The 19,832-nt window shown below is 50.1% G+C and overlaps 1 protein-coding gene across 1 annotated transcript in view; it reads left to right on the top strand.

The window, feature by feature from the left end:
• The first annotated feature begins 1,152 nt into the window (after positions 1-1,152).
• The window catches only part of Pard6g (par-6 family cell polarity regulator gamma), a 63,176-nt gene continuing 44,496 nt past the window's right edge, over positions 1,153-19,832 (top strand). Inside the window, exon 1 of the mRNA XM_057788709.1 lies at positions 1,153-1,384. Coding sequence (XP_057644692.1) covers positions 1,313-1,384 — 72 coding nt within the window. The 5' untranslated portion in view covers positions 1,153-1,312. The remainder of the gene's footprint in view (positions 1,385-19,832) is intronic.

Genomic DNA, 19,832 nt, shown 5'->3' with positions numbered 1-19,832 from the left:
ACCATTATAAGCTATATCTTTATTCTCATAAGCATCTTTAAGAACATTTTCTAAAAACAACTGATGAAAACATCCATTGTAGCCCAGGTAGTGACACAAACATGTTGCAAAGCAGTCACAATTCTATAAAGTACATTACAATAATTACAATAAAATATTCAGTTAACACAAAAAGTAAACAGAAATAACATATACCCAAAGGTTAGTAGAGGTGATTGTTAAGTGGCCCCTCCGTGGGTAATTCCACTTGTATTTTCCACTTCCGTGCAGTGATTTTATAATAAAGTTTTAATTCTTTAACTTGCAAATTACAAAAATTCGTGAGACATTTTAAGGTATTTTTGTTTGTTTGTTTGTTTGTTTGTTTGTTGTTTATTTTTCTAGTCAGGGTTTTGCTGTAGCTTTGGAGCCTGTCCTGGAACTAGCTCTTGTAGACCAGGCTAACCTCGAGCTCACAGAGAAGGTAGTTTTTAAAGTCTGTGTGTCTCGTCCTAACTTCTTTACAATCTCTTTAGGGAACAGGTTGCGTCTTGGGCTTCTTCTCCCCTCTTTCCCAGTGCTCTCTCTGAAGAAGTCTTCCACGGTGTAAGTCTCCATCCGAACCTATCCTATTTCCTACCAACTGCCATAGAAAAACCCTCGCTGCGCCTCAGAAACAGTTTTAGTTCTCGTCGTCAGTACCACATAGCAGATTTAACGTCAACTCCACCACAATTTGGGACTGGTTTACTATCCTGCCGTTTCTCGTCCTGCCTGTGCTGGACTGTGTATGAAGAGTTCACCACTCAAGGGCGGGACCACCCACAAACCTGGCCACTAAGGCAGGCAGGTGGAGCCCAATCGGATCAGGCCCGGGGTGCTTCTCATTGGCGTGCTTATAAGGAATCAACCAAAAATCCCTTTCCGGGGCCGACCGCTGTGGGGAAGGCAAAACCGCGAGCCCAGTGGATGGCCGAGAGCTTCCTTTGGAAGGGCACCAGGTGGGGGCGTGGCGTGGGAGGGTCCTGATAGGAGGCGGGGCCCTGGGGGGCTTCGGAGGCGGGGCGCTGGGGGCGGGGCTCCGGAGGCGGGGCGCTAGGGGCGGGACTCGGGGGGGGAGGCGTCCCATAGCTCCTCCCGCGCGCGGCCCCTGGAGTCCCCGAGGCGCGCGGCCAGCCCAGCTCCGGCCCGCCTCACACGGTGCAGCAGGGCGCCCTAGCGAGCGCGGGCCCGGCGCCGGGCCCGGGCAGACGGCCGGGGGCGTCTCCGCCGAGACTCTCTCTGTGGCCCCTGAGGGGCGAGGGCGAAGGCGAGGCTGAGTGGGACCGAAATCATGAACCGGAGTTTTCACAAGTCTCAGACCCTACGCTTCTACGACTGCAGCGCAGTGGAAGTCAAGAGCAAGGTAAAGTGCCCGAGGCCCACCGTGGCAGTCTGCACCCGTTCCCCTGGCAAATGAATGGGGCACCCCGCGGAGGGAAACTGGAGCGGTGTGGGAGGCGACCGGCGTCGACAACTTTGGAGCTTGGGCGCTGCATGCCTCTGCGCAGGGTCCGTGGGATGTGCTCCGGGACCCCGGCGGTCCTCCCTGCTCCCTGTGCGAACACAAAGCCCGGCGGCCGAGGGCCATGGGACAGTCAGTGCAGGCTCTGAACCCGCTCCACGAGAGCTGCTCTTTTGTTCCACGAACTAGAGATGACCCCGGCGCGCCACACGTTGGAGGGGAGGGCTGTGTTTCCGGGGCGATCTAGGAGCTGGGGCTGCTGGGTTTCGGGTCGTGGAAGGGTCTTTGGGGGCCAGAATCAGGAAGGGGGCCCTGACTGCACCGCCTGTTGGGCTGTGAGGAGCAGACTTGCGATCGGCTCCCAAATCAGGGCCCTGGCCCAGCCCCCAGTTTAGCGCTGGGTACCAGACCCGGAGCCCCAGGCGCCCTCTACCCCCAGGCCGAGACCCCTTGATCATACACCTGGCCCAGGTCCAATCTTCCTCGACCAAGCCCTGAGCACTCTTCCTAACCAGATATCTTTACCAGACGCTCCCCCGGCTTAGATTCCCCCAGTTCCCTAGAGTACCGAGACTCAGAAATTCCCATCAGGGCGAACCCCCAGACCAGACTGCAATCCTCTGGGGCGCGACCCCAGCACAGACTCAGACCCCCTGGGTGCGCCCGGCCCCTCCCGCTGCTTGTGCCTAGGCAGAGCGTGCCCGAACTTGCGGGTTGCCCTGTGTCTGGATAATTGGCTGATAGGATCTGGCGCTTCTCCCCTCTGCGGGGGCGGCTCCTTCACTGCAGACGCCTGAGTCTGGGAGGGTCTGCAGCGTGGACCCTGCGGGATGGAGAAGGAGCTGCTGTTGCTCCGGGTCGGGTGAGAGAAGTCCCTTGAGCCTTTTATTGACTCTCGGAGATAAGTAGCCTAGTTGCTGTGGTTCTCTGTGTGAAGAAGGCGGAGCTGCTGAAATGGTCCAGGTCACCAAGGGTGAGTTTTCAGCCAATGCTTCCTATGGGCCTACGGCCTGTGGTCCATTCGCCTGGTCTCCAGGGAGGTGGTGCCACATTAGACTACTGATCAGTCCCAAGGAGTCCTTTAGTGTGAGGTTGTCAGGGTACCAGTAGAGGCGCGGGGAAGGGGCAGTCCCTCAACAACAGCAGGGTATCAGGCATCATCGCAGACCTATTGTAATGAATTGCAGGGTCTCCTCATTTGGGGACTCTTACTTATTATAACGAGACTCTACCCTGTTTCCAAATGCTAGTTCCATGACCCTTGCCCCACACCCCATCCCTTCTATTGCCCAGGAATGTTCCCAAACTCCCAAATTCATAGAGCTGGGAAGTTAGGGTCCTCAGTTCAGTGGGAGGTTGAAATGATTGCCCATTTCTTCAGCACTGCAATATGGCAGCCACTTCATTTCCTTAAACTTTTTTGAGATGATCGTACATTCACAAGCGGATGCCAGCGGGAGAATACCGAAACCTAAGGTCGCTTTGCCGAGCCTACTGTGATGTTGACCTCTTGTGTAAGTAGAAGGGATCTTGCCAGGGTTTTGTGGGCTCACTTGTGTGTGCATACGGGCATGTGCACTTGTGTGCCCGCCAGCACAGTGAAGGTTCAGATCCACCCATGACAGGATTCTTCCTGACCAGTGAGTGTGAACTGATTAGTGCTAAGTACTCGGTTCTGGTGCTGCTGCCCTCAGCAGCTGTGCATGGCACAGCACACTGTCCAACTCCAAAGGAGGCCGTGGGACAGATCTGGAGGAAATGCCCTACCAGGCCTTATCCTGCAGTTCTGGGCTGTGGTCCATGCAGGCTGTTAGGGGAGGAGAGGCCACCTGCCTTTATTTCCTGGAATGTTAGCCCAGCCACCTCCTCCAGCTCTGCGTAGTAGAGAAATGCCGCTCCATGCCCCCGTGGCTTCGAGCTCAGACGTTGCCCTGAGAGGAATAAAGGGAAAAGCTGCAGCTTGTTTGAACTTGGGAGAGTTTGGAGGGCCCATGCTGCTCTAGACAGCCCTGGGATGGTGTTGCACACTCCCCACCCCACAACTCCATATACTCATTGCTTGTCCAGAATGTTCCATATGGCTCTTCCTTCCATACTTCCCCACGCTTCTCCCACTTTGTAGTTGATATGATACTGTGGCATCTGTCTGCAGAGAAGGACTTTTGTCACCATGCTGGAGGCACGACCTCATGTCACCTCGGACTTCACTCAACTCGAATGTAGTAACTACGGTGCCATGGTTCTGTTTGGTGAAATGGCAGGCCCCCGAGGAGCTGAGTGCACCCAAGTTTTGCCACCTCTCTACCTTTTGGGGGTTTGGGGCAAGTCATTTAGTTTCCCTGTCTCAGTCATTTCCTCTGGAGCATGGGTGTTATATCCGCGCCACTTCCGAGATGAAACGAAGCAGGGACCGTGAGGGGCATGTTGGAAACCACAGCACTACCCACAGTCGTAAGCATCCAGCACCATAGGTCAAGGCGTTGTAGCGCTGTCAGATGCCTGGCCTGAAAATTGCCACACATCCTCTGCCATCTGCCTCAGCTAGCCGGTTCCTGGGCTGACCAGCCCTGTATGCAGAGGGCACAGGTTACGGGCCTGGTTGTTGTCCCCTATTTTCTGTCCCCTTACGCGTCTCTAAAACTTTTATTCTAGCACCTCATCTCTTACTCTCCCGAGCCTGTGCGCTTCCGGCTTCCTGCTTCTGCCTGCCCTTCTCTCTCCACTTTTACCTCTCCTCTCAGGAGACTGCAGCCAGAAGGGAGAGGCTGAAGATGCGTAGGAAAAGGTGTTTCAGATCGAAGAAGGAAGGGTGAAGGCCTAGGCTGCTGTGAAGGATAGCAAGGAGGCCACTGCCGTCGGGGGGGGGGGGGGGCTAGAGGATACAGTTTTCATCATCATGTCCTCAGTAAAGCCCTTGTCTCCTTGGTATCATCCACTTGAAAAGCCTGAAAGGACTAACAGGCCCTCGCACCCCAGCAGCGTCTCAACTCCAGAATTAAACGCCTTATTCTTCCAGGCTCTTTTCTACACTGTACAGTGTCAGTTCACACCCGGTTTATCCTGTGCCCCTAAGTAAGAGTCTGTGGTTTCCCTTCTGCAGAGCCATTCTAAAGGTTCCCTCCCACACCAAACTAGGCTCGCTCTGACCCTTCTCTACTCGTTTTAAGGCCTCAGTCACGATGCCCGCTCTGTATTTTGCTTGGGACTGAAGGTTTCCGTCTTGTGCGTGCCTCCCTAAAGAGAGTTGACGCTGGGAGAGGGATGAATGCCGCTGACAATTCTCTCCGCAAACGAACTTCCCTTAAACGTTATCTCCCGGCCTTCTGATGGCACGTGCGTGCACACATCATGTTATGGCTTCTAGAGTCAGGATCACAAGGACATGTTATGCAGTCTACTTCCAGTATGCTATAAATGTTTCTTCATGTCGTTATTGTTTTTAGAAGACTTTTTTAAAAAAATGACTACATAGTATTATTACATCTCATGTCTAAACTATAATTAATTTAACCCATATCTTGTCTGAGCATCTTCCTGTTTTTCCCAAACTGAACTGTGCTATGAACCATATTGAAGTATTTCTATAAAGCTTATATAGAATATATAATATCAGGCAAATGAAAGTTGTTGAATGTATTAAATTAGCACAGAACTCTGCGTAGTCAGAACTACTTGAGAAAAAGATGAGTTTATTTTTACAGCTTTGAATACATAATTAGTAAATGTTTAGGCAGATGAGATTGCCGAGCAAGCCTGACCTCCCGAGTTCAATCCTCAGAATCCACGTAAAGGCAGAAACAGAGGACCGACTCCACAGAGTTGTTCTCTGACCCCCACACACACACCATGGCACGCACACCACACGCACTCTCACACATACGTGTCATGCACAGGCAATAACTTTTTAAAAGTAAATGTTCAGCTGTTTTCTATATGCTGTTTGACATCAATTCATTCTCCCCCTTTCCTTTTCTTCCTCCCTCCTTGAAGCTCTGCGCACTCTCTCCTCCCTTCTTGATTGTGTAAGTGAGGTGTGTAAGTGCCCTATTGTTTTAATTTGTATATTTCTTGAGATATCAGTGAGCTGGAAACTCACATCCACTAGTGTGTTCTCTGTCCATCTTGCTTTAGCCAACCAATTTTATCCTGTATCCTCTTCCCACTTTCTTTGGGAAAAAAAAAGTGTTGACTTTTGGGAGCTGCTTGTCCATAGAGGGTCGCACCAGCGCAGATGAGACTGATCCTGAAGTTCTGAGTGGAGCTGGTGTCCTTTCCCTAGTATAAGCCTAGCTCAGACATTAACCTGGGCCCCTGAGAGGGCGTGTGTGTGAGTAGCACCCTGATGGCCTGGATGGTCATGTACTGGCTGGCTAAGTTCTGCTGTGGACAGCTGGGCACACAGTGTTTTCTGTCAGCATGTCTCCTCTGATCCCCAAGATCTTATCTATGGCTGAGCGTGTTGGCTGCCATGGCCCTGCAGGGACCCACCCTTCCATCTGGCATGAGACAGCAGGTGGGATGGAACCTGGGCCAGGCCTCCGTGTTGGATGGCTGAGGACTTGCCTCCTGTGGGCCAGTTGAGAACTGCCTGGACACGGTTTGACTCACCTGTATGTCAGCTACACCCTTTTGAGATTCTGGTTTGTTGTATTTGCACGTATGTGTTTCAACAGGTTCTGGGGCTTGGATTGAGAAGTTGCATTCAGAAGAGGCTCTTGACAGGGACCCAAGTGGGATGTTAGTTTGAGGAGCATGGATGGTGTCACTGTGCCCAGGTTCCCCACCTCTTCTGGGTGCGTGGCCGGGGGCTACTTTATCTTCCTAAGGAGTGATGTCATTGCCCGGGACCTGAGGCAGTCCAGGTACCCGGCTGGGGTTCTTCCGAGTTTAGAGAAGGGAAGGGTGTCAGAAATTGGGAGATGGAACCTTCCAGTGTCTTGGAAGCTCTAGCATCCATGAAGTGTGTCTAGATTGGAATAGGGGAGGTGCATCCTTACTTAAAAGGGTCTCCTGGTACCTCATGGGCAACATTAAGGGAGCATGAAGTGATAACAGCAGAATACACAGACAGATGTGTCCAGCTGAATGTTTATATGACAAAGGCACATGCTTACTGGCTCCCTACTTCTTTTGGGCCATAAATCTGGGACCCAGGGTGACAGTGTTATATTCCTTTGTAGCCCCCCAACTTCTTCCCAGCATACTTCTAAGCCCTGCTCTAAGGCCATACTGGACACACTGGGGATAAAAACCATGGCACACATGAGGTACTGCTCTCTGTGCAAAGGGCCCATTCAGAGGCATTTAACATTTATCTAACATATCCAACACATGTGAAATATGTGCAGCATGGTTCCAAGTACATTGAAGTTGCAAGAAATAATTCATTAGTCCCCATCATGATGCATAAAATGGGGCGTTCTCCTATCACTCTCTCTATGCCCAAGGGGACCTTGAACCCCTGAGAGCTTCTTTGCCCTGCCTAGGGTCTAACAGAGGCTCTGAAACCCAATCAATGCCGTAACAGTTTATGACCACTAGTGGGGAAGGCTCATGGCTCTTCTTAGGGATTGTAAAGTCATGAAATCCAGACCAGAAGGCAGACACCACATTCCAGGGTCCCCATTTAGCACAGCTCTCAGGGTACTGGCACAGTGTTCTAATTTCCCACATGGGACCAGAGGCCCCTGGTCTCCAGGTCTAGAGTTCATGGAAGCAGCTGGGAATAGGAGCCTTTTGATCTTAAGATGTTTTCTTTTCCTTGCGCTGTGGAAGAAGGTTCATGTCCTCAAGGGAAACCTCTACACAGTAGCTAGCTATAAAATGCTGATCCTGCCGCCACCCAATCCATTCGATTGGGAGGGGGTTTGCTCCTTTACCGGGCAGCTGCTGTGCATCAGGTATGGAGACCATGCTGGGATACAAAGGCAAGAGAGCAGACACCATGTCCATGATTAGCGGCTAAGGGCAGATTTGGGTGAGGTGGCATGTGGGGAGCGGGCGTCCTTCATCCTATTATTTAGGGTGTCACCAGTCCCCAACCTCACATTTATGTGAAGCCAGGGTCAGCAGCCCAGCTGTCTTGTCGCCATGCCTGGCCTCCGGGAATGCCCTCATCTGTTCTTCACATCCGTGGAGGCTCTCTGCACCAGCTCCTGAGTTCGGAGCTCTTGGGATGCTGGCCTCTAGTCTTCTTCTCTGGAGTTCTTTCCCCCTCCCGTCACACGCAGATCAAAGTGAGCATTTTAGAAGACCAGCCCAGAAAGTGACTGGCATATTCCAGCTTTGTTGTAATTCAGCAGTATCTTGTGAAGTTCTGCGTATTATACACATCCAATCAATGCTTACTGATTCAGATGTGAAGTAAAGGGGTTTTCCTTACAGCTATGGCTTCAGAAATGGCCCATCCACTTTCTGGAGGTGGCAAATGCATGATTCACATCGAGCCTTCTGCTAGAAGCAGCCCCTCCTCTGCCTCCCCCCATGGGAAGATAGTACTGGTATGATGGACAGAAGAGATACTAAGCAAAGCAGAGAAACTTGGGAAATTAAAAATCCATTTTGCTTTTCTTGCTGTTGATACCTTCAGGTTTCCATTTGTGTAGAACTGGGTCTCCAATTCAGCCTGATGCACTTGCCCATAACAGATCCACCCAGTATGCCAGGCCCACCCCTTGGGGATGAGAGGAGCCTTGCTTCTTCCTGCAGTGGGTGTGCTAGCAGTCACTTGTGGCTACTTCCTTCTGATTTTTTTTATGAGGCCTTTGTCTCTGAAAGTTATGTTGGGTCCCTCCCACACCCCAAAGTCAGCATCTGTGCTACTGGTAGGGTGGGATATCGTGATGTCCTAGGCTGAGGGGAAACGCTTGCTTTATGTAATCTATAGCGTTTGAAAGTACCCACTACACAGCATCTCACCCTGGGTGCAGGTCCTCCCGTGTGGACCACCTGCATCCAGTTTGTGGCTTGTCTGCCACCCTGACCTTCCAACAAACCACGACCATACCACGCAGTGTGACATGGGTTAGGGCTAGCCCCCTGCCCCCCACCACCCCAGATGTATAAAACGGTGGTGCTGTGTGTGCCACACTGATTTTACACTTTTCAGGTGTTTGTCTGACACGCCACAGTTCTGAAGTTCCGGGGAACTGAACTACATCTCACTAGGTGTTTGTTGACTAGTCAAAATAAATCAAGAAAAGTTTGTATTTTTTACAGAGTTTTGGATGCCCGCTGCTGATATGTGAGCCAAGAGGCTCCTGTTAAGCCTCATTGTGGCTGAATGGTTACTTCTGCCCCTGGATGTCTTGGCTTCCCATTAGTTTACAGCCGTAGGGTCATTCAGAGATCCCTGTGGCTGACTGGGTGCTATGGCTGAATATGGCATGGGATGAATGAGAATTAGCCTGGGCCACATACAACAGGTCATAGGTCATCTCTGAGGTATTGATTCCTTGTGTATAGGTAAGATTGATTGGACCAATGCCCTTTGAAAAAGGAAGTAGCTTGTGTGGGATGAAGACACTGTGGCAGCCTCGTGCTTGCTAGACCATGGGACCTGTAGAGCCAATACCCTGTACTCCACCCTAACTACAGGGGTGAGCCTAGGTCTCCTGCACATCATCCATACTCCCTTGAGGGTGATGAGGTCCCATGTCTTGGGAGTACATCAGCGCACCATGGGATGCCTCTGCTCCTCTCAGAGTCCTGGCTGCTGAGTAAATACATATTTGTTTTGTTTCAATTTCTCCTATTACTATGCTTGTCAAAACTAGATTTGACATTCCATAATCTCAGCTCTCCCTCTCTTCCTCTGCTTCTCAGACAAAATAGATGAGACAGAGGTGCCCAGGCCCAGAAACCTCCCCTCAGGTGGCTTTTTGAGGGGAATATGTGATGCTATAGAAAGACCCTCTGAAAGGCTATTCTGAAAGAGAAATTTGAGGGCCACGTGTGCTATTGTTTTTAGGTGGTCAGCTGTTGTAGAGGAATTCAGAAATGAAAGTAATATTAATATCCTGTTCTCCATGGCTCAAGGGCCTAAGCCGCTAGCTGTCCCCACCCCCAGATGGCCAGTGTGACCTCACTCAGTGCTTTGAAATAGCAGGGTGTTGCTATGGGAGAAATAAACCTATCTGCCTGCAGCATGGTCGGTCCCTTGCAAGGAAGAGGAGGTCCACCTGCTCATGACACCATAGGCTGGTAGGCACCATTACTGACAGAGACGAGAAAGGAGGGAGACCACATGGTTTCTCCCTGAGGTTGATACTGAGTGTTGGATCCTGTATGGAATCACCTCATATGCTTAGTTTGATCTAAAAATGATACACATGTCCTTCTTTTGTTGGAGATGGGAATATTTGCTGGAAGGTAACTCTACTGAGTCTTAGCGGGCAGTTGCCTGACCTACCACTGTTCCCTAGGGTTGTACCCTGTTGGTCATGGGAGAGATGGAGCTGCAAAGGACTTAGAGGTGTCTTTCTCAGCCAAGGCAGAAGTAACAGTCTGGTCCAAGATTAATGCCCAGTGCTTAGTGGATATCTCAATCTGCTCAAGGCACACAGTCAAGTCTGTGGGAGAAGCTGTCACATAGACACATACATGTGCAAAGTCTAGGTATGGTGTCAGCTACTCCAGCTTGAATGAGTCTGGTGGTTATAGCCTTGGGTACCATCTGTGCAAGGCCTCATTCTGGGCACTTGGCATGCAGGGTTCTGGTGGTACTTAAAACACCTTACAGACTACTCTTTTTCCACTGTGGCAATGAGGACCCCTAGGCTCAGCAAGGACATGAACTCATGACAAAACCATTAAGCCATGTGTGTTCAAGTCCAGAATTTGAGTTGCAACATCATCCTGAACCATCCAGTTCCATGGTCCATGATTCCACTTCCTGGGAAACACACAACACCTGCCTGTTGAGGTCAGTATCCACCCACCTCCCTCCCTGCTGCCTCCCGGACATGTGTTCAGGGCTGGGCTGCTTCCTAAATGGCCTCCTGTATCCTGTGAGGTCCCCTCTCCTCAGCAGCCTGAACCTTTGATCCTGCCTGTTAGCAGCACAGCATGGGCGCTTCAGCCCTGTGTGCAGTGTGCCTGGCGGATGCAGGAGCACAGACTTGGAGCTCACCCATTTCCTTCAGCGGTACCACGGCAGGCTCTCTGCAGCAGTATTATTGGGACTATTACAGGGCCCTCCAGACCCTGACTTAGCAGAGGCCCATTGAATGACATAGCTAGGTGGAAAGGCCAGCACCTACCCAAAGCTTCAAACTCTGGTCTCTCATGGTATTATCCAAAAACAAAACAAAAAAAAAAAGTTGTTTGTTTTTGAAAGATAGCCCTGAAGAATAACCACTTTAGAGCCGTGGAAGGAATGGGCCTAATAAGCCAGACTCCCCCTCAGAAGGTGGGCGATGCAGCTAAGTTGATGAAGAGCAGTGCCCAGCTAAGCTGATGAAGAGCATCCCCAAATGCTCTGTCCTAAATGCTGCCGAAGTCTGCAGGTTGGCTCATGAGGCAGGCTGAGTGACAGCCCATGAGAGCCTTGAGATGCTGTACACCTTCTCAGGCCTACAGAGTTTACACCGCTCCAGGAGCCTTGCTCTCCTCCCACACTGTGAGCACAGAACGAGTCTTCTCAGATTCTCACTGAGCCCCTCAAGAGCAGCGCTCCATTCCTGCTTAGCAGGGAGTCATGCAGGAGACTTCCCAGGGTTAGGAAGCCAGTACAGGATAGAGAGCCGGGAGCTGCTGTGTTCTTGAGTCTGGTACTTTCCAACTTGACTCTATTGTCTGAACCTGTGTCATGAGTCACCAGGGCCAGCCCGCATCGCTTGTGCAGCTCCCAGCCTGCAAACTGCCTGACTCTTCCACATTTCTCAAACACAGGTCAGACTGTTTCCCCCATAGCCAGGGTTCTCACCGTGGGTTTACAGGTCAGGAAAGTCCCGTAGAGGTGGAGATATTCACACTCCACCTACCTAGAGGCTGTGTTTGCCCAGGCCCTAAGCAACCTACTTCTCGCAAGCCCCTCTTGCCCATGCCCGTCTATTGCTTCAGACCTCCCTCCTCTACTCTTCCTTGGCTCTGGCTATCCCATTAGAATTATCTCAACCCCTCCTGTAATTTGGTCTCAGCTCCTTCATTACTAGCCTTGTGACTGAGCAGGTCAGCGAATCCCTCTAGATGAGTGATTCTCAGCCTTCCTAATGCTGGGACCCTATAGTACCGTTCTTCATGTTGTAATGGCCCCCAACCATAAAATTACTTTGTTGCTATTTCATAACTGTGATTCTGCTACTGTTATGAATCATAATGTAAATATCTGATATGCGACCCCTGTGACCCACAGGTTGGGAGCCACTGCTGTAGCTCTTGCTCTCCTGGCCTGTAAAATGGGGCAGCAATACCTCTCTGAGTAGGCTTGCTCTGAGGATTGAGGAGTACACAGAGACTGCCTGGCAGTGACTTTGTCGTCTCTGTCATGCTTGCTTGTCTCTGGCCTCTGGTCCCAGTCCTGCCTGCATTAGCCCCAGTGGAGAGTACCTGTGTGAACCAGGGTATAGGCCCTTCCCTCAGAGGTGCATGACCTCCCAGATGGAGTCCAAGCCAGTGAGGGTTCTTGGCCCCGAAGTCACCCTGGGCAGTCTCGAGGACCCTGTGGTGCTGGTCCAGGCAGTAATGCAGGTGTGACAGTTGTGCCATCATCGCCCTGGATGGCAGAGGGAGGGCAGGATACAGGAAAGGACCAAGCACCACCCTGCCTGACTCACAGACATATGGCCCAATTTTAAGGTACGTCCCAGTATGTCTTCCAGAACATCATCTATTATCTCCCTAGTGTCTGCCGTCTGTCTGTCTCTCCATCCACCCATCCGTCTGTCTCATCACATCCCTCTTCAGTTGGGATATATGATCTGGGTTCTTTCTCCTTAACAAATCCTGTTCCATCCATGTCTCTGCCAGTCCAAGGCAAGTCTCTGAGCCATCGCTGGCTCTGCCTGACTCCGTCCTCTGGAGTGAGGTTGTTGTGATGCTGGGACCCATCTCCATAAACAGTGGGAACATCAGAGACCTCCGGAGGGGCCTTGGCTTGTGCTGATGCTGTCTTCCTGTCCTTTCCCTACAGCACCTAGCACAGGGCAGGGTCTTCTGTGTCTGGCTCGCACTGCCCGTTCCCTGGTCTCCTTACCTGATGATTTACTTGCTTTACACACCCAGTTTAAATGAAGGCCTGGGCTTCCAGTCACTTCCCCGGCGCTTCTCGGTGTGTAATTATGAGGTGCACGTGTGATTGCTGATTGACATCCTGCAGGTCAGCAAACCTTCAGCCACATGAAGGCAGGTATGCTCGGCACCATAGACTCGCCCCAGCCCAGGGCCAGGCGTAGTAGGCATTATATGAAATTTCCTTGAATGAACAAACACTGGGGCATGGACTCTAACTGTGGCTGGCTATTGACGGCCCTGGTTGTCAGGCTTGAAAGATCAGCCAAGAGCCAGGGGTGTAGCTGGCATGCACAATTTGGGTTTGACTCTCAGCACCACCCGGACCAGGCCTACAGTCCCAGCATTGGGAAGCGGAGGCAGGAGGATTAAATACTCAAAGTCATCATTGGCTACATAGCAAATCCAAGGCCAGCCTGGGATACGTGACATCCTGTCTCAGAAATAAAGGATGGAAAAGGAAAACGTGCCTTAGTTTTGACTCTTCCACAGCTGCATTGTTCCCATGGGTATGGGTGCTGATGCTGCTTGCTCAGCATTGCCCCCAGGAGCAGAGGTCAGTGCATCCTAAAACCATGCCTGGGACCAGCAGGCCAGCTGCCCTGGTCTGCTGGATTTCTCTCAGAGATACTTAGGCCACTTAGGTCAGGCTTTGATCCTTCGTTGTTTTGTGTCCAAATTACCTTTTACCTAATCAGAGTCTCAGGGTCCATTCAGCACCGAGTTCTCTTTTTCTCACATATTGTAACGACGTCCCTGAATTCTTAAACCCTTTAAAAATATCCCTTGCATTTGGTTTCATCTGGCATTTCTGTCTGTGGATATGGCTGCTTTGGTCTCTTGTAAGTTGGCTCATCTACTGGTTCCATTTTTCATTGCTGTAAATATTTTGGTGAGTTATTTGTGAGGATTTTGAGATGCTCCTGGTTACATGAGATTGTCCTTGTTTGCAGAGCCTATAGGAGAGTACCTGTGCCAGGCGGGGCCTACAAGGGTGGGTCTCGCCAAGATTGGCCTGAAGGAAAGAGGGTTGTAGAGCAGGGAGGGCCTTGCCCAGCTCAGCCTTACAGGGTGGGTCCTTGCAGGGCCAGGCCTTGTACGGTTGGGACAGGAACAGCTCCCAGTGTTGTTTAGTTTATAGGGTTTTTCTTGTTTAGAAGGATGGGGGAGCTTTTCATTCACAGTAAACCTTATGGTTCACGATAGTGAGTTAGGCCTCTCCTCTGGCCTTGGCTGGGATCAGAGTGAGAACCACATGGACCCTCTAGGTCGGATGGAGTCTGATGGCAAATGTCTCCCTGAGGCCTGGTGCTTACCCCGGGGTCTAGTGGCCCCTCCAGGCCCTCTCCCCTCTCTCCTCTCTCAATTACTCTGTGCCTCTGAGAGGTCCTGGTCCTCTGGGAGGTCCTCTGTGGGCTGCTTGAAGTCCTTGGATCTAGGAGGTTGGATCTAGATAGAGTTTAGGTTCTGGGTACTGAATGCTGCCAGGCCTGTGTCACAGATACACATCCCAACACTTGCCTGCTGTACTGCCCTCCTTGACTACCCCACATCTGCTCTCTAGTTCCTCTGGTGCTTTGTTGGGGATACAGGTCCATTCCAGCTAAGTTGATGTCCCTCCTGCCCATGCTGGGAACAGATACAAGGAGAATGATTTCAGTCAGAGAGGACCTACCTAGGACCCTCAGAGGTCTGAGGTGGGAGGGCGGGTGGAGAAAGCAGCACTTCAGGCTACAGGGACCCAGAGAGGGCGTCTACAAGCAGGTAGTACTTCAGATATGTTGGGCAATCTGGACATTGTGAGCAACACCCTGTCCCAGGTAGGAGACATAGATGGAGCCATGGTTCACAGGTACAGTCTGCGGAGGCCAAAGACGAGGCTACTGGAAAAGCAGGGCTGAAGAAAAGGCCACGGGTTGGGGAGTATGGATTCCTTCCTAGAGAAGCAGCTCTGAAGGACTAGAAACCTGAGCTATCCCTAGCAGAAGCAGCTTTAGGGGGCTGAAGGACACTATGGCCATCACTTGTGGCCTCCAAGATTGTAGAGTTCCCCCACTTCTATTTTTCCCATGATCCTTACTGGCTCCTGACTCACACAGAGTTGGCTATTTTTTTCTTCATGCTGCCCACCTTCTGTAGGGTTTCCTGAGGGCTGTCATTTCCTCTCTGGGTCCTTTCATGTTCTAAGTGTGTGGGATGGCATCTGGGCACAAAGGTACCCTGAGAGTATTCACTGGGTGAATGAAAGTAGGGCTATGCCATGCAACCTTCCTTGTTTGCTCAGTCGGTAAATGTTTTTGGCTGCTACTGTCTACTAAGTCCCATAGTGGTTAAAATGGAGACCATATTTTTCCTTTAGGACCCTGAAGCATAACACAAAAAGAAACTGGTCCAGTGAATAAGCTCCTGCTTAAAGTTTGAAGGAGTTCAAATAAAGAAAGGTGTGTCCACCGAAGGACATCCTGTGACAGGGCCCTGGCCCTCCCTCAGCCCCGATGGCTGGGTGGTTCTCGCTCTGCCCTCTGATGAAGCATCCTCAGGTGCTCTCTGCCTCCTGTCTGGTCAGGAAGTTGGGGCTGTGGTGGAAGGAAGCCTCAGGGTTCCCAGGAGAGTCCTGCCTGCAGCATGCGTATGATGCAGCCCAGTGGTAACCTGGGGCCACCACTCAGGTTAGCCAAAAGCACATGAGAATGCCACAGTGATTCACTCTGTTTCCTTCTTGGGTAATTTTTGGAAACAAAGGATTTTTTTTCAGGTAAGAACCCGGTCCCTCCAGGCGGCTCAGAGGCACAGCTGTAGGCACTTGGCTCTGTTTCCCATTCTTGAATTTTCAGTTATCCTTTGAAATGTTGCCTCCTTTTTTTCCAGCATTTTGGCTGGCATGTGGCTTCAGAAGGGTAGAGGATTTGGGAATATATGTGCACCCGGCAGGGCTAGCGGAACCCACTGCCTGTGAGAAACGTGGGCCTGTTTCACAACCTTCTCTTCCCATCTTGCTGTATGACCTCCTGGGCCAACGGCAGCTTCCAGGCTTATAGACTCTGGCTTCAAGCTCGTTAGCAGACTTGATTCACTAAACTAATGTGCATCTGCTCTGTGCTTCTCGTCGCTGGAGAGTTGGGGAACTCGTGCTACTTTCTAATGGAGATTACCTTTTTAACATTTGTGCCTGCATGGGTTTGGGAGGTGAACTGGTTTCTGAACCAGTTCTGGCTGGTATAGACTGTTCACTGATACCTGGACTTTACCAAGCCTTCACCAGTCAGTGTGGCAGAGATGATGCCCTGTCCTGTGGGAACACCAGGCAAAGAAGCATTTTCACCATAGAGCACTGGAGTGAGAGGAGTGTGGAGTAGAACCTTGTGGGCAGGTAGTTTGCTACTAGTGTTTAGAAAAGACGTCTTGGTGAGATAGCACCTGCCTTAAGGCCAGGATTCCAGAGGTGGGGGCAAGAAGATCACAAATTCAAGATCAGCCAGGGCTGCGTGGCAAGACCCTGTCGAAGGGAGGGAGAAGAAAGGGAGGACATAAAGTCCACGCGTTTATCCTTCCTTGCGTAAAATCTTTTGACAACCACATTGAAGCTGAAATTATTGGTTGTTTGGGGAAGAAGACATACAGGCAGGGAGTCCTGAATCCCTTTTGGGTTTAGAATTATATGATTGTCTCCCTACTTAAACCATAAAGAAACGCAAACCACAAACTTTGTGATCTTCATTTTAAAGAAGCGTGCTTGTTAGACACACCTGGGAGAGACATTTTGGGCATACCCGCTGGGCATTTCCGTATGGCTGGTGATATCTCCATCAGGTTATATATCTCTGTGGGACCCTTGAGAGCCAGCAGGGACAGCCTAGGCTCAGACACATATGACTCACATGACTTCCAGGACATGCTTGGGTGAAGCAGACATTAGAATGTCCTTCAGGAGGTATCCTGAATAAAACTGGTTTGCCCAAAATTCCTGTGCTTGTCACACGTGTGGTCCACTTCTCCGGCCAACTCAGAGACAAGCAGGGACTTAACGAGTATAGAAAGGGAAAGAACATTTTTCAGACGCCAAATATTTTGAGTAAATGAATGACAAAAGATGACAGAAAGCCAGTCAGAAATTTGTGCCTTTTTTACTTTTATTCTGCCTTTTTGTGAAAACCAACTTGAAAAGGGAGGTGACCTCCTAGACAATCCAGATTCCGGCAGAGAGCGGGGGACCAAGCAAGAGTCCTTCCACTGCTTGAGTTTTCGTTGTGTGCCTCTCTAAAGGAGTGGAAACATCTCCCCGTGGTAGCCAGAGTGCAGAGGGGCTGTGTATGCGTCCTATCCCTGAACAACTGTTCAGAACAGGACAAGCAAATGGCAGACTTGGTAGAAATTCTTCCTCCTGGGATTCTTCAGGACCCAATGGTTCAGATCCAAGCCGCCTCCATCTATCGAGGACAGCAGTATGTGAGGACAGCGCTGTTGCCAGTTCTCACTCCTCTGAACACGGCAAGGAAGGCACAGTCAGGGCTCAGCTTGAGGGCGGTAGCCGGCCAGTTTACCATTGGTGCCAAAACAGGCATGCAAATCACCAAGAATGCTATCCAGCCAAAGGTGCACTTGATTCAGTAAGAAGTGTTTTTGTTTTTTTTTGCTCTTTTGTTTTTTGTTTGTTTGTTTATTATTATTATTATTCTTTTTAAACGTGTGCATGTCCATACAGGTGCCTGCAGAGGCCAGCGGCATTGGGTCCCCCTGGAGTTACAGATGGCTACAGGCTGCCAGATGAACTAAGGTCCTCTGGAAGAACAGTACATGCTCTTAGGCTCTGAGCCATCTCTCCAGCCCCCTCAGCAAGATGTTTTTCAGTGAAAATAGTATCCACATGAATTTGATATGAAGTCTGTCTTAGCCGCTTTATATCACGGTGTTAAAATACTTGAAAAAAACTTTTTTTTTTTTTTTTTCAAAAAGAAGCCGTGTGTTTTGGCTCCTGGTTTGAGAGGATTCAGTCCATGCTTGGCTAGCCCTGAACCTGTGGTAGGGCAGAGTGTTTCGGCAGAAGGATGGAACAGGGCAGAGTTGCTCACTTTGTGGCAGCTAGGAAGCAGAGCCACAGAAAGAGGGGACAGCAGGACAGATAAACCTACAGAGGATGCTCCTGACGGTCTGTTTCCCTTAATCAGGCGCCGTGATTGGTTATATCCCAGTCCCACCAATTGGCAGCCAAGTCTTCAACTCCTGAACCTTAAGGGGCTATTTTTAGATTGCTTTCTAAACCTGTGTTTTCTGTAATAAGAGAAATGTGTGGGCTGTTGGCTACCAGTGACCACAGTTTATGCTTGAGAAAGAACAAAAATAAGAGTCAAGAATTAAGGATCCCATTTCCAGTCAGCCTGGAATCAATCACTTTGTGGCCTTGGGCCCAGTCTCTCCTCTGAGCCATAGGTGGAAGGGCTTGCAAGGTAGCCTTCTGAGAAGTAAGCAACTTACAGTTTAATTCAGGCCGTAAAGACAGCTGAGCAGACTTGGATCCAACCCTGCTTACCCTAAGACACCTATATGTACATGGCGATGATGCTGACTTACCCCCGGGATATATGTTAAGTAGTGAAAATAGTTGTGAACGACCAGAGCCCTGTGACCCCAGGAACCCCATTTCTGCGCGTTAGTCTAAGTAGAGAAGAGCAGAGGAGGTTGTGCAGTTCGGGGTCAGGGTGGAGACAGTGTGAGGGGAAGGCAAGTTCCACCCTGTTCCCAGCACCTGTCCTCCGACCTCCTTTCTATTCAACACCCTAGGACCCATTCAGACTGGAAAAGCTGGCCTTGCCAGCTCTGCTGGCCCAGGCCTCACAGCCATACCTCCTTCCAAAGGCCCAGAAGTCACAGGGCCTGTCCTTCCCTGATCTCCTAACTGTACGTATTCTCCTAATTGTGCACTGACACCCCAGTTTTATGGGGCTTCCCGTTTCCTGGACGGAACCAGAGCCTCCTTGAGTAGCACCCGTCCAGTGCCTCCCTGCAGAGTTCCGCGTTTCTAATCACAGCCGCCTATGAGCCTTTCCAATAAGCTGTCTTACAAACATAATCTTTAAGGTGAGCTCTTTTAAATAACAGCTGTAGACACTGTAATTAATATGAAGTTCACACCTATAAATTGTAAAAATTCAGTGGTTTTTAATAGTCTCAGAGTTGTACAGTCATTACCACTATCTAATTTTAGAACATTGACTTCATCCAGACAGAACCCCTGTGACCGTACCTACTAACACCACTCTTGGTTCTTTCTTCCCTTCAGCCCGTAGAATCATTTCCATACTACACTTTCTGTCCCTACTGATTTGCCTATTCTGGTTATAATATGTAAGCAGAATATACAATAAGTGACCTTTCGTGTCTTTTTTTCCATATTTAGGATAATATTTTCAGGACCCTCCAGAGCATATATTCTACGCTGTATGCCCTGTCAGTCGCTTCATGGACTCTTGTGTTGTTTTCATTTTCAAAGCAGTGCTGTTGTAAACATTTATTTACAACTTTTTGCACGGGCATATGTACTCGTCTCTTTGAGTATAGACCTAGGAGGAAATGGTCATTCAAGGGGCAGCTCTGTTTAACCCTTTACGGAACTGCCAAACTGCCGACCATTGAAATACTAGCAAAAATGCGCGAGGCTTCATATTCCCCCACGTCCATACTAGTATGCTTTACCCTTTTAGTACTGTAGTCATCGAAATGGTTTTGAAATGATAACTTATTAGTTAGATTCCATTACCACCATAAGCTATCTGAGGCAAACCACTTATAAAGAGAAAGGGTTATTCTGGAAGTTCTGATCCAGATCATGTTCTGAGCTTGTATTGAGGCAGCAGATAACAGAAGGAGCAGATGGCAGAGTGAACCACTTACCTCATGAGCCAGAAAGGCAAAATAAACATCTGGAGTCCTACAGTCTCTCCTGAGGGGATGCCTCCAGTGAAGGATCTCTCACCAGACTCCACCTCCTTGCAAGTTCATGTAGACGTTTGGAGGACACCCATGTAACCTGTAGGTGTGACTCATTATACTCTTTTTCAAGATTGGAGCTTATTAATAAAGTGTCAGTAAGTGCAGGCCATTAAGAGGGTGTTGACGATAGGAC

The sequence above is a fragment of the Chionomys nivalis genome, chromosome 14 (assembly GCF_950005125.1).
Source record: "Chionomys nivalis chromosome 14, mChiNiv1.1, whole genome shotgun sequence".
NCBI lineage: Eukaryota > Metazoa > Chordata > Mammalia > Rodentia > Cricetidae > Chionomys > Chionomys nivalis.
Note: the sequence above shows the minus strand (reverse complement) of the source record. Positions and strands in the feature narration are given on the sequence as shown.